This window comes from Odocoileus virginianus, chromosome 31 (genome assembly GCF_023699985.2).
Source record: "Odocoileus virginianus isolate 20LAN1187 ecotype Illinois chromosome 31, Ovbor_1.2, whole genome shotgun sequence".
Classification (NCBI taxonomy): Eukaryota; Metazoa; Chordata; class Mammalia; order Artiodactyla; family Cervidae; genus Odocoileus; species Odocoileus virginianus.
Genome location: NC_069704.1, coordinates 37912592 through 37926456, shown reverse-complemented (window position 1 = coordinate 37926456; position 13865 = coordinate 37912592). Strand labels below are relative to the sequence as shown.

Here is a 13865-nt window from a genome sequence, read left to right as displayed (position 1 = left end):
AACTAACATGTTGAGTACTTTTCAGAACTAAACTCTTCTGATTTTTATTTTTTATTTGGTTATCCAAACCTCAGGATTCCTTTATCAAATTCACTTTTTGCCTTAGTACTTTCTCCTCCTGTGATTGAGATTCTTTCCTGAGATAAAGAAAATTGGGCCATCTGCTCTGAAAAGTGGCTCTGACTAGAAGTCTCTGGCTGATAAAAGTTGCTTGACATGAAGTGGTTACCCTACGGCACTAATTGCATTTTGCTGAGTGTGTGTCTTTTGGTCTTCCACATGACCGCCGACTGGACCATCTGTGAGCATGAGAGAGGACCTCACACTTTTCAAAGCTCTGAGTCCCAGACCAGCTGCCTCTCTGGCCCCAGCAGCCTTGAGCCATCTGATGACATGTGGAATTCTCACAGATTAAATTTCCATTGGTGGGGAAGAAGCTAAAGACAGAATCAAATATTGGTTGATGAGCTCTTGCAGCTCCCCACGGGCTGGAGCTCTGTGGCTGGAGGTGACAAGGACCACGAAGGTCAAGTCTTCTTTAGACACTACACCTGGCCTTAAGCCCTTAGGGTATAAAATGCCCTATAGACAGACAATAGCATGCAGTCTAAACAAAAGTGCTAGAAATACAAAGCATTTTACCTGTTTAAGAGCAGACAGTCCCCCAAATCTCAAGCTTCCTTTGAAGTGTGTTGAATCTGACTGTTCATTTTTCTAGCTTCCTTTTTATATGAAACTTTCCCAAGACATTGAAATCTTCCCCACTGGTAAATTGCATTGCACATGGACTATGTTTTTTTTTTTTTTTTTCCAACAGTAATTTCTTAAAGCCTCACATCAAGCCCTTAATGGTGTATATAATTGGAATACCCACTGGTGTATCTATTAAATTTAGTTAAATCTTGGCCATTAAAATCTCACCTAAGACTTTTATAGTCGAGGTCACAACTCAAAGAGATTAAAATCTAGCTAGGTAGAATTCCCTTGAGGAAACTGACAGGCCAATCAAGAGTTCAAGGAAAATAGCTGTCTTAGACTAAGTCATGCTAAATGGCACACGTGGGAACTGTCACAGAGGAGCCCATGTAATGGTAATTGTATAGTCAGGATGTGTGGGAGCGGGTCTCAGCTCTTAGACTCCCCATGTGTAAAACGAGCTGAGTTATAAGTAATAAGAAGTGGGTATTGGTACTGCCCCAAACCCATAGAGAATCGCTAAAGGAAATGGTAGGAGTTTGGAAATCCCCTAGTCTTCTACCCTCCAGGTTCCTTCCTTGACTATTTATTATTTTTTTAAATTTTTATTGGCATGTAGTTGATCGGCAAGGCTGTGTTACCCTCCATTGTACAGCAAAGGGAACCAGCCACACACACGTGTGTACCCGCTCCTTCCCCCAGCTCTCCTCCCTTATAGGTCATCACAGAGTGTGGGGTAGAGTGCCCTGTGTCCACAGCAGGTCTATTTATTTAACCTTTTTGGCCCCATCATGCAGGATCTTAATTCCCCAACCAGGGATCGAACTCGCACCCTCTCCAATGGAAGTGCGGAATCTCAACTGCTGGACCACCAGGGAAGTCTCTTTATTTTTAAACATTGGAGTATTGTTGACTCACAGTGTCGTGTTAGTTTCAGGCATACAGCAAAGCAATGTGATCACACACACGTATGTATGTATGTATGTGTGTGCTTAGTTAAAGTGATGTGATCATACACACGTATGTGTGCATGCATGCATGCATGTATGTGATTAAAGCGATGCGATCATACACATGTATGTATGCATGCGTGTATGTGCTTAGTTAAAGCAATTTGATTATACACATGTATGTATGCATGTGCTTAGTTAAAGCGATTCGATTATACACACATATGTGTGCGTGTATGTGTTTAGTTAAAGCGATGCAATCATACACACGTATGTATATATGTATGTGCTTAAAGTGATTCAATCATACACACATATGTATGTATGTGTGTATGTGCTTAGTTAAAGCGATGCGATCATACACACGTATGTATGCATGTATGCATGTATGTGCTTAGTTAAAGCGATGCGATCACACACACGTATGTATGTATGTATGTGCTTAGTTAAAGCGATGTGATCATACACACACATGCATGTATGTATGCATGTATGTGCTTAGTTATTCAGTTGTGTCTGACTCTGTGACCTTGTGGACTGCAGCCCACCAGACTGCCTGTCCATGGGGATTCTCCAGGCCAGAATACTGCAGTGGGTTGCCTTGCCCTCTTCCAGGGATCTTCCCAACCCAGGGATTGAACCCAGGTCTCCCTCATTGCAGGTGGATTCTTTACCAGCTGAGGGAAGCCCATATGTGTGCATGTGTATATGTGTGTGCGTATATATATTTACATATATACCAAAAAATATATGTACCTATATTCTTTTTCAGGTGCTTTTCCCTTATAGGTTATTACACAATATTGAGTGTAGTTGCCTGTGCTATACATTATGTCCTTGTTGTTTATGTTTTATATATAGTAATGTGTATCATCTGCTGATCCCAAACTCATTTATCCCCCTCCTTTTTCCTCTGGTAACCCTAAATGTGTTTTCTATGTCTTGGATTCTATTTCAGTTTTGCAAATAAGTTCATTTGTATCATATCTGAGATCTCACATATAAACAATAGGCTATGTTTGTCTGTCTGGCTCACTTAGTATGAGAATCTCTAGGTCCATCCATGCTGCAAATGGTATTATTCCATTCTTTTGTATGGCTGAGTAGTATTCCGTTGTGTATCTATACCACATTGTCTTTCTTGCAAGCCTTCTATAGTATCAAAAAGGTAAAGAGAAATGTAGCAGTTTGAATGTGCTAAGTGCAAAAATAACCAGCCAGAGGTTCAGCTCATTTCAGTAGATGGTTATTGAGTTAAAAGACACACATCCCTATGCTAAAGGTCATGGGAGTACAAAGATGAGAAATAATATTTACCTGGCGTGTGAATGAGTCTAACCTTGCTCATTATTATAGCCCTGAAAAAGCAGATCTTATGATCTAAATTTCAGAGATAGACATTCCACCCCAGAAGTGAGCCGCTGGACATTATATTTACACATTAAAAGCATTTAAAAAAGAGAACCATTACTCTTTACTATATTTATTTGAATACATGATTATCTTCCCCTAATTTACCCCAGTCTGTAAGTCATGATAGTCAAAGATTGCATCTTGTTAAACATCTTTAATAAGTCCCCAGCATTTACTTAGCATTCAAAAAATATAGATTGGAATGAATGAATGAAAGGTAAGGACCTTTTAACCTGATTAGATCTGTTTCCTTTTCTGCATCTAAGATGTGTTTTAACTGACTCAGAATTAAATCTTCATGTCCAGTTGGATGAAGTTCTGTTACATTCTCTAAGCAGTAAAATGTTTCAAAATAACTGGATGTGTGTTCACTTTAGAGTTAAGATTGGAAATTTCTCCTTGAGTAGGATGCTAGATCAATCACTTGTTGCCCAGTGTCCTCTGGAATAAATTACATCTGCAAGGATTTTGGCATAAAAAGCAATGTTGGTCCACCCAAATAAACTTCTTTGCCCAGCCACCGCTGTGGAGGTTGTCAGATAGCATCGGGAAGATGATGAACTTTAATTGCAAATAGAGGGGGATTTAGAAAATAGAATATAAGTGATTGACTTTATCTCATTTAGATACTTTGAAAAATTTAAGGACCATTGTGACATGGAGGAATGGAATCTTACCTCCCTATGAAGGTAATGAGAGACTGGTTTTCAACAAGAGTCCATTTTGTTTGAATGATGGATGCTGTTTAAGTTGTGATGTGCTTGTAACAAGTATTGGTGAAGCAGAGGTGTCTTTGGTTAAGACTGATGAAAGGAGAGTTGAGACTTTGACCCTTGTCATGTTAATCTTTTATCCCTGGTTAAGCTTCCTTGGCGATGGCACAGAAGCGTGGTGGAGAGGAGCTACCCCACGTCAAAGGCCAGGTTCAGCGTCCAAGGTAAGAAAAGCCCAAGTAAGATGCTAGGTACTGAGAGAGTGCATCAGAGGGCAGACAGACTGAAACCACAATCACAGACAACTAGCCAATCTGATCACATGGACCACAGCCTTGTTTAACTCAATGAAACTAAGCCATGCTGTGTGGGGCCACCCAAGATGGATGGGTCATGGTGGAGAGGTCTGACAGAATGTGGTCCACTGGAGAAGGGACTGGCAAACCACTTCAGTATTCTTGCCTTGAGAACCCCATGAACAGTATGAAAAGGCAAAAAGATAGGACACTGAAAGATGAACTCCCCAGGTCAGTAGGTGCCCAATATGCTTCTGGAGATCAGTGGAGAAATAACTCCAGAAAGAATGAAGGGATGGAGCCAAAGCAAAAACAACACCCAGTTATGGATGGGACTGGTGATAGAAGCAAGGTTCAATGCTGTAAACAGCAGTATTGCATAGGAACTTGGAATGTTAGGTCCATGAATCAAGGCAAATTGGAAGTGGTCAAACAGGAGATGACAAGAATGAACATTCTAGGAATCAGCGAACTAAGATGGACTGGAATGGGCAAATTTAACTCAAATGACCATTATATCTACTACCATGGGAAGGAATCACATCATAGCCATCATAGTCATCATAGTCAACAGGAGAGTCCGAGAGGCAGTACTTGGATGCAATCTCAAAAACGACAGAATGATCTCTGTTCATCTCCAAGGCAAACCATTCAATATCACGGTAATCCAAGTCTATGCCATGACCAGTAACACTGAAGAAGCTGAAGTTGAACAGCTCAATGAAGACCTACAAGACTTTCTAGAATTAACACCCCCAAAAGATGTCTTTTTCATTATAGGAGACTCGAATGCAAAAGTAGGAAGTCAAGAAACACCTGGAGTAACAGGCAAATTTGGCCTTGGAAACAGAATGAAGCAAGTCAAAGGCTAATAGAGTTTTGCTAAGAGAACACACTGGTCATAGCAAACACCCTCTTCCAACAACACAAGAGAACACTCTACACATGGACATCACCAGTGGTTGACATACAAATCAGATTGATTACACTTTTTGCAGTCAAAGATGGAGAAGCTCTATACAGTCAGCAAAAACAAGTCCCAGAGCTGACTGTGGCTCAGATCATGAACTCCTTATTGCCAAATTCAGACTGAAATTGAAGAAAGTGGAGAAAACCACTAGACCATTCAGGTATGTCCTAAATCAAATCCCTTGTGACTATACAGTGGAAGTGAGAAATAGATTTAAGGGACTAGATCTGACAGAGTGCCTGATGAACTATGGACGAAGGTTTGTGACATTGTACAGGAGACATCAATCAAGACAATCCACAAGAAAAAGAAATGCAAAAAAGCAAAATGGCTGTCTGAGGAGGCCTTACAAATAGCTGTGAAAGGAAGGGAAGCAAAAAGCAAAGGAGAAAAGGAAAGATATACCCATTTGAATGCAGAGTTCCAAAGAATAGCAAGGAGAGATAAGAAAGCCTTCCTCAGCGATCAATGCAAAGAAATAGAGGAAAACAATCAAACAGGAAAGACTAGAGATACCAAGGGAACATTTCATGCAAAGATGGGCTCAATAAAGGACAGAGATGGTAGGGACCTAACAGAAGCGTTAAGATATTAAGAAGAAGTGGCAAGAATACACAGAAGAATTGTACAAAAAAGATCTTCACAACCCAGATAATCATGATGGTGGGATTACTCACCTAGAGCCAGACATCCTGGAATGTGGTCAAGTGGGCTTTAGAAAGCATCACTACAAACAAAGGTAGTGGAGGTGATGGAATTCCAGTTGGGCTATTTCAAATCCTGAAAGATGATGCTGTGAAAGTGCTACACTCAATATGCCAGCAAATCTGGAAAACTCAGCAGTGGCCATAGGACTGGAAAAGGTCAGTTTGCATTCCAATCCTAAAGAAAGGCAATGCCAAATAATGCTCAAACTACTGCACAATTGCACTCATCTCACACGCTAGTAAAGTAATCCTTAAAATTCTCCAGGCTTCAGCAATACATGAACCATGAACTTCCAGATGTTCAAGCTGGTTTTAGAAAAGGCAGAGGAACCAGAGATCAAATCGCCAATGTCTGCTGGATCATTGAAAAAGCAAGAGAGTTCCAGAAAAACATCTATTTCTGCTTTATTGACTATGCCAAAGCCTTTGACTGTGTGGATCACAATAAACTGTGGAAAATTCTGAGATGGGAATACCAGACCACCTTACCTGCCTCTTGAGAAACCTGTATGCAGGTCAGGAAGCAACAGTTAGAATTGGACATGAAACAACAGACTGGTTCCAAATAGGAAAAGGAGTACGTCAAGGCTGTATATTGTCACCCTGCTTATTTAACTTCTATGCAGAGTACATCATGAGAAACGCTGGGCTGGAGGAAGCACAAGCTGGAATCAAGATTGCTGGGAGAAATATCAATAACCTCAGATATGCAGATGACACCACCCTTATGGCAGAAAGTGAAGAAGAACTAAAGAGTCTCTTGATGAAAGTGAAAGAGGAGAGTGAAAAAGTTGGCTTAAATTCAACATTCAGAAAACTAAGATTATGGCATCTGGTCCCATCACTTCATGGCAAATAGATGGTAAAACAGTGGAAACAGTGACTGACTTTATTTTTGGGGGCTACAAAAATCACTGCAGATGGTGATTGCAGCCATGAAATTAAAAGACGCTTACTCCTTGGAAGGAAAGTTATGACCAACCTAGATAGCATATTAAAAAGCAGAGACATTACTTTGCCAGCACAGGTCCATCTAGTCAGGGCTATGGTTTTTCCAGTAGTCATGTATGTATGTGAGAGTTGGACTGTAAAGAAAGCTGAGTGCCGAAGAATTGATGCTTTTTAACTGTTGTGTTGGAGAAGACTCTTGAAAGTCCGTTGGACTGCAAGGAGATCCAACCAGTCCATCCTAAAGGAGATCAGTCCTGGGTTTGAGGGACTGATGTTGAAGCCGAAACTCCAATACTTTGGCCACCTGATGCGGAGAGCTGACTCATTGGAAAAGACCCTGATGCTGGGAGGGATTGGGAGCAGAAGGAGAAGGGGATGACAGAGGATGAGATGGTTGGATGGCATCACCGACACAATGGGGTTTGGGTGGACACAAACATGGGTTTGGGTGGACTCTGGGAGTTGGTGATGGGCAGAGAGGCCTGGTGTGCTGTGATTCATGGGGTCGCAAAGAGACAGACAAGACTGAGCAACTGAACTGAACTGAATTTCCATCAGTTGACAGTCAGTCTTTGAAAAATGCTTTGAAATTTTTAGATGAACGCAGCCACATGGTCTGTGAATTCCTTCACTATGAGTCATGCCCTTGAAGCCTGCCTTAGCATTGTCATAGATCTCAAGGGCAAAGGCCAAACTTGTTTTTTACAGCACCAAATCAGGTATCAAACAAATATACAATTAATAGAATGTGGAGGTTTGGTGACAAACTGATCCTGTCACAGTTCTAATGACATCAATTTGCCATGAAGCTGAATTTAGTAAATAGGATTCAAAATAATTGAATTTTACAATTATGCACTTTTTTCCCCCTAAATTTAGAAATCTCCTAAATTTTAAAGTATGGCTATATAAAGGGAAAATGGCTTTTTTTTTTAACATTTAAAAAAAGCACCTCAAGATTACTAAAATGTAACAATAATAATTTAGTAGGTAGAGCTATTGGTAAAGAATCTACCTCCCAATGCAGGACACACAAAAGATGTGGGTTTGATCCCTGGCTTGGGAAGATCCCCTGGAGGAGTAAATGGCAACCCACTCCAATATTCTTGCCTGGAGTAGTCCATGGACAGAGGAGTCTATGGGATCGCAATGTCAGACACGACTGAGCGACTGAATACAACACACACAATCTTGCTGAATGACAGATGGAAACCTTCTTTGTCCTAATGTAAAATCTCAGCAGGAAGGACTCATGAACTCCTGCTGACATATCTAAGGTTGTGACAGGGTTTCAGATAATTAATCCCTGCATAAGGTACTTTGTGAAAAATAATAACTACTTTTCCTTGTAGAGTTGTACCTTTTAAAGACTATTTCCTTGGAGATTTAAAAAAACTGCTAGGGTTTTTCATATGTTAAAGATTTAAAGTTGACTAGGGGTAGATTTATTGCCAATTCATAAAATGAAGAGTTAGAGAAAATACCCTGTCTTGATTTATGATGGTAAACTTTGTAAGAAAATGAATATACAGTATTTCATTGCTTTGAAATTACAGCTAAAAGACTATTACAGCATAATACATATTGGTCTAAACAGGTACATGAGTACAAATTTTCTCAATGTAGATCATTAGCTTATCTAGTTTAAAACCCTTTTCTAGCCTTTCCCGCCCCTCCCCAAACAACTGTGTTTTAAACCTATGCGTACAATCATGTTTCATTACAAGGGTTAATGGGAGTTTTACTAGTTTGAAACATTCCTTCCTGCTTAAACTTCTTTCTCCCGGTTGTTGAGCAACAACACTTTAGGGAGAATGTATTTCACAAACCCAACAAAGCTAACAGGTAAAAATGTTCATCAGCTAAAGAGTAACACAAATGAGTTCTTAGAAGACAGCCTTTTCTTTTGTTCAGCATTAATGAAATGTGTTTTTAGCATGGTGGATTTTTAAAAGGAGGATCATAAAATAATCATGCTTCAAGAAATAAGCTTAAAGGCACTTTCTTCTTTTTCACACAGACCCTCAGGGCTGGTCTTAAACGCATACTGAAGAAATTAAGTAAATTTGGAAAGTTCTAATTTTCGAAAGCAAGACAAGAAACGCCTTTTCAACATTTCACATCATTTATTAATGCAGGACACATTAGACCCAAAATCTGCATTTTCTAAGCATACTGTGTTTGGATCTTTCAGATTCTTCTGCAGGTTTAGGTTATGTCTACAGAGGTACCCTTAAGTGGATGAACAACACATTCTCTAATTATTGAAAATATAGTACAGAGTGAAATGATTTAAATATAATTTAGGCACATATTGATTATGAAAATAGATTATCTCTCAATACTTCTCTGTCTTGGTAAAAATAATAAAGCAAAGAAAATAATTCATTTCTGAAGTTGCTTTCCTTCGCCTGTAAAGGTCTATCTCCTCCCACTTATGCATATGTACCCTTTACTGTTAAGGAAAGCTTTGCATATGTATAGAAGAATAAGCTATGTAAATACTGAAGACATGTCATTCTCCCACAGGAGACAAAGTGGTTTTTAACGATTCCTTGCCTCACATGGATGAGTCTGGAGAATTCAGAGCCCATTTGGACACAGCTTACATCCCTGCTCTTGGGGTCGACATAAGGACACACCAGTTACTGGTAAGAAGTTCAGGCCCTGCCCCTGCAGGGCAAGTGACTTGAGGAAGCCAGGCTAAAACGCACTGAAATCCCACACACCAGAAGTGCAAGAAGCAAGGTGCTCACTGAATTGGTAGTCCATCTTGGCACCAGCCACATACCTTTATTTCCGTTTAAGCTTTTTGATAACTGTAGTCAAACTGTCAGTTTAAAACTCCTCGTTCCCCACGTAGGTCAGAGCTGCAGTTCTACTCTGTTGACTTCTAAAAGATGACTCTGCCATATTCATTCATACTTTATAGCTTTGATGGCAGTGGGTTTGGATTTCGCACCTATTTCCAAGCTGGTCTTGTTTATCTGGCATTTGAGTTAAATGAATGTTAATTATGTTTTTGGTTTTCAACCCTCTTCCTATGCTTGTTTTGACGGTTCAGGGAGGGACTAAGCGAGTAGTGTAAAGAGATAAATCGCCTGGGCTGGCCTGGAGTGGAGCTTGCTGAGAATGAAATTGCAAGTTGAAAGCTCAGTTAAAAGCTGTAGGTAAATTGTTTGCCATCCACAGAGTTCCACTGAAACTTTAGCTAACAATAATGTATATATAATATCTCTTTCCTACCACTCTATCTCAATCAGTAACAGGGTTTCTTTAATTTAGCTACTGTTTTGTTCTTAAAAAAAAAAAAAAAATTCTTAAAATGAACCTGAAAAGAGAGCCTTGGGAAGTCTGATCTTACCATCTTCACACGGTGTGACAGGTATTCAAAGTAGGAGAGGCCCCACTAAAGCTATTTAGAAATCTGAACGACTTCTGCAAAATTGTAAAGTTCAACAATTTAAATATCCGTACTGCATCTAGAGAGTCAATAAATATAATTGCATATGTTGTGCTTTTCATAAATTAAAATCCTCAAATGCATTTCAAACCCAGATGGTATTTCAACATCATGCCTATTTAAAAGCAAATATAATAGATACTATTTATTCCTGGTCGCAAGGGCACCAGGCAAATCCCCCTACTCCACTCCAAAGGCAGCAATCTAATCTAGCTTCCCTAAATCTACTGAAGGAGTGCTTCTCTGTTAAAACCCAGAATGTGGGGAAAAAAGTCACTTTTTTCCTCTTATGCACCTCTGAGAACAAGCATAATCCTCTAAATGTTTTTTTTTTTAAATTCCCGTACAGTGTTATTTCTTCTAGATAACTGAGTGGGTGGAGAAAGAAGAGTGATAGGGGAAGCAACTGTCGTCTTCGGCACGTCCCCCTGCAGGCCTCTCATCTGACGCTCTGGGACATGTGCAGCGGTGTCAGCATCTCTTCAAAGATGGCGCCCTTCACGTTGGAACCCCTCAGGTTGGCTTCTTGAAGGTCACACCCAGACAGGTCACAGTTCTGCAGGACACAAACGGTATTCATGGAACTAACAGATTGAAGGGCATATCTGTTTCCTCTTAAAATGGTTCCTGGGGCCTATCAGGAAAAGGTTCCTATAGAATAAAACTCAGTTATTAATGGAAAACTTTCAGAAGTTTTAGGAGAAAGCCATATTTTCTTCTATCTGTATTTTTTCTCTCTAGTTGATGCTTACTTAGGCTGACCACCACAAATATGTACCAGCAAAGGTCAACAATGAAGTATGTCCCTTTAGAATTTTAAGCATTTAAAATCCAGAATGTAAAGTGTATCTAAACAATTTTATGGGCTTCCCTGGGAATATGGGGCAGCTCCACCGCCAGACAAACTCAGAGGCTCTGAGTGTCAGAAACTGATTTCTGGGACCTGAGATAATCTTTGTGCTTTTTTTTAAAATTTATATCGGAGTACAGTTGATTTTGGAGAAAGAAATGACAACCCATTCCAGTACTGTTGCCTGGAAAATCCCATGGACAGAGGAGCCTGGCAGGCTTACAGTCCATGGGGTCGCATGACTTAGTGATTAAAACACACACAGCTGATTTACCATGTTGTGTCAGTTTCAGGTATACAGCCAAGTGATGTAGTTACACATCTCTTTGGGGCTTCCCAGGTGGCGCTAGTGGTAAAGAACCTGCCTGCAAATGCAGGAGATGTGAGTTGGATCCCTGGGTCTGGGAGGATCCCCTGGAGAAGGGCCTGGCAACTCACTCCAGTATTCTTGTCTAGAGAATCTGATGGGACAGAGGAGCCTGGTGGGCTATAGTCCATGGGGTCACAAGAGAGTCCGACACGACTGAGTGACTTAATGGTTTTACCACAATCCATGAACAATAATGAAAGGCATGGAGGTGGGGAAGGCTCAGATTTTTAAACAGAGAAAGGGATTTTACTTAATAAATAAATTGTATCATGTAACTGCCTAACATTAACATTCTTAGAGTAAGGAACTGCCTTTTCTTAACCTCCCAATTATGTATAAAATTCAGTGAGTTTTAACAGATCTATATACAGCAGTGTAACCACCACAACTGGTAGCTGCTTTCAAATTTCCCTTGAGATCAGAAAGTGACAGATGGGATTTTTGGCTAAGTCCCTGGGGATGGTGGGGATGATGGTTAGAGAGAAGGGTGATTGCACATAACCTTTTAAGATAGAGGGTTAGCAGCTGTCCCACCAGTCATCCTGATTAGTCTTTGCAATCAAAGGGAGGCTTTCTACTGTTTAGATAAAGAACTCATGTGTAGTCACATGCTAACTGAAACAAAGGGAAAAAAGTCCTCATCTAGGTGACAGTAACGATATTTTAAAAGTTAAATAACTGTATTATAAACCTACTGTAATACATTTATACCTCCATTCTTAAGGTGGTTCTTTTTGCCTCAAGTTCAACGGGGCCTGCTGCTGTGCTGCTAAGAGCTATCAAGAGAACAAGGTGAATTCAGATGAGAAATCTAGATGCTGGCTATGAAATAGGATCACTGAATTAAGGATTGTATTTTGGACCTTAGGACTGAATAAGACTGCATAGGAAGGAAGTATAGAGTGAAAGAAGGATAGACAAAAACACAGAAACAGTACTCTTAGTATTGTAACAAAAAAAGAATACGATGAAAACATTTTTTAAAAAATCAACAAGCTAAATATTGACATACTATTCTCTAGAATCCCATCTATGCCAGATTTTCTTGTATAGGTCTGTATTGTTCAGTACGATACTCCTAGTCACACACAGCAGTTTACATTTAAATGAATTTTAATTAAATACAATTTACAAATCCATCCCTCAAATAGCCAGATGTGGCTGGTAGGTGCTGGACTGAACAGCACAGCCACAGAACATGTCCGTTGTTGCAGAAAGAGCCACCAGACAGTGATACAGACCCGTTAACTGCTGTGCAGCCTGCCAGCTCGATCTGCAGCTCAAGAGGATAGATAGCAGACAATTCTGATGAAAAAGATGACTGGCTGGACAGAACTGAAGTCTCAGATTGAGATTCAAAAAAGAATATGATGCCAATTTAGAACAGGTATTCCCTGAACCTGATTTCAAACACAGATATCATTTCAATTTCTCAAAAAGTTTAAGAAATAATCTGGCCCCATTTAATTCTGTTTGGAATTAAAATTTAAGAAAACCACAATCAAGTGGATTAAAAAAACATCTATCAAGTCTATCTACCTGAGGGAGATCCAAGGAAAAGAGGAGAAATCAGCTCAGACTGAATGCCAGATGAATCTTCAAATATGCAATCTAGAAAAACTGGCACTGATGAACCCATTGGCAGGGCAGGAAGAGGGACGCAGAGGACAGACTTGCAGACACGAGGCAGGGAAGGAGAGCGCAGCCCTGACCTCCACACCAGCGTGTGTAAAGCAGACAGTGGGCGGCGGCATGCAGCCCGGAAGCTCAGCTCAGCGCCGGGGTGGGGAGGAGGCCCGAGAGGGAGGGGGTGGACGCCTACCTGTGGCTGCCGCTGTGGTACCAGCAGACACTGACAACACGGTAAAGAAATCCTACTCCAGTGAAAAATAAAATCTGAACTTAGCGTCTGTAACTTAGGTAAGCAGATTCTGCTCTGGAATTCAAATTTGTTTAAACAAGCAACTGAAAGAAAAGCATTCCATCAGCACACTGGCGCGTTTACCTGGCAGTATTGAACAGCCAACTACTTTGTTTTATTTCAATACATTTTGCAGGAGCTACTTAGTCATTCTGGATGAACAAAAACTCAGTGACTCACCTCCAAATCAGTTCCTGCCAAAGTTGCCCCTCTGAGGTTACAGTTCTTCAACTTCGCATTCTTTAAGGTCGCAACTCTCAGGTTAATTCCTGTCATCTGACTTCCTTCCATATCCACACCTTTCAGATTAGCACCTAAAGTGAGCATATTTTAGGAGCAGTTGAACTAAAAAGTATTTATAGTCATTTATCTTCAAAAGATGCAAGATGACTTAACAGGGGTAAATGTTGACCTCTGCATCCTTTGGAAATGACTGAATTATAAACTTGTCTCTTGACCAATGTACATACATATGGAGTTCTTTGTTAATCTGTTACTTATACTATGAATTAAGAATTCGTGTTTTAGTCTGTATTTTTGAGGGAGGAATTCAATTTGGTCCCAG

At 40.2% G+C, this 13865-nt stretch overlaps 1 protein-coding gene across 1 annotated transcript in view; it reads right to left on the bottom strand.

Annotated features, from left to right (window-relative positions):
• Nucleotides 1-8802: 8802 nt before the first annotated feature.
• Nucleotides 8803-13865, bottom strand: part of KCTD9 (potassium channel tetramerization domain containing 9) — an 81302-nt gene continuing 76239 nt past the window's right edge. The window contains exons 11-12 of the mRNA XM_020911757.2: nt 13481-13614; nt 8803-10715 (exon numbers count right to left, since the gene is read on the bottom strand). Coding sequence (XP_020767416.1) covers nt 10599-10715; nt 13481-13614 — 251 coding nt within the window. The 3' untranslated portion in view covers nt 8803-10598. The remainder of the gene's footprint in view (nt 10716-13480; nt 13615-13865) is intronic.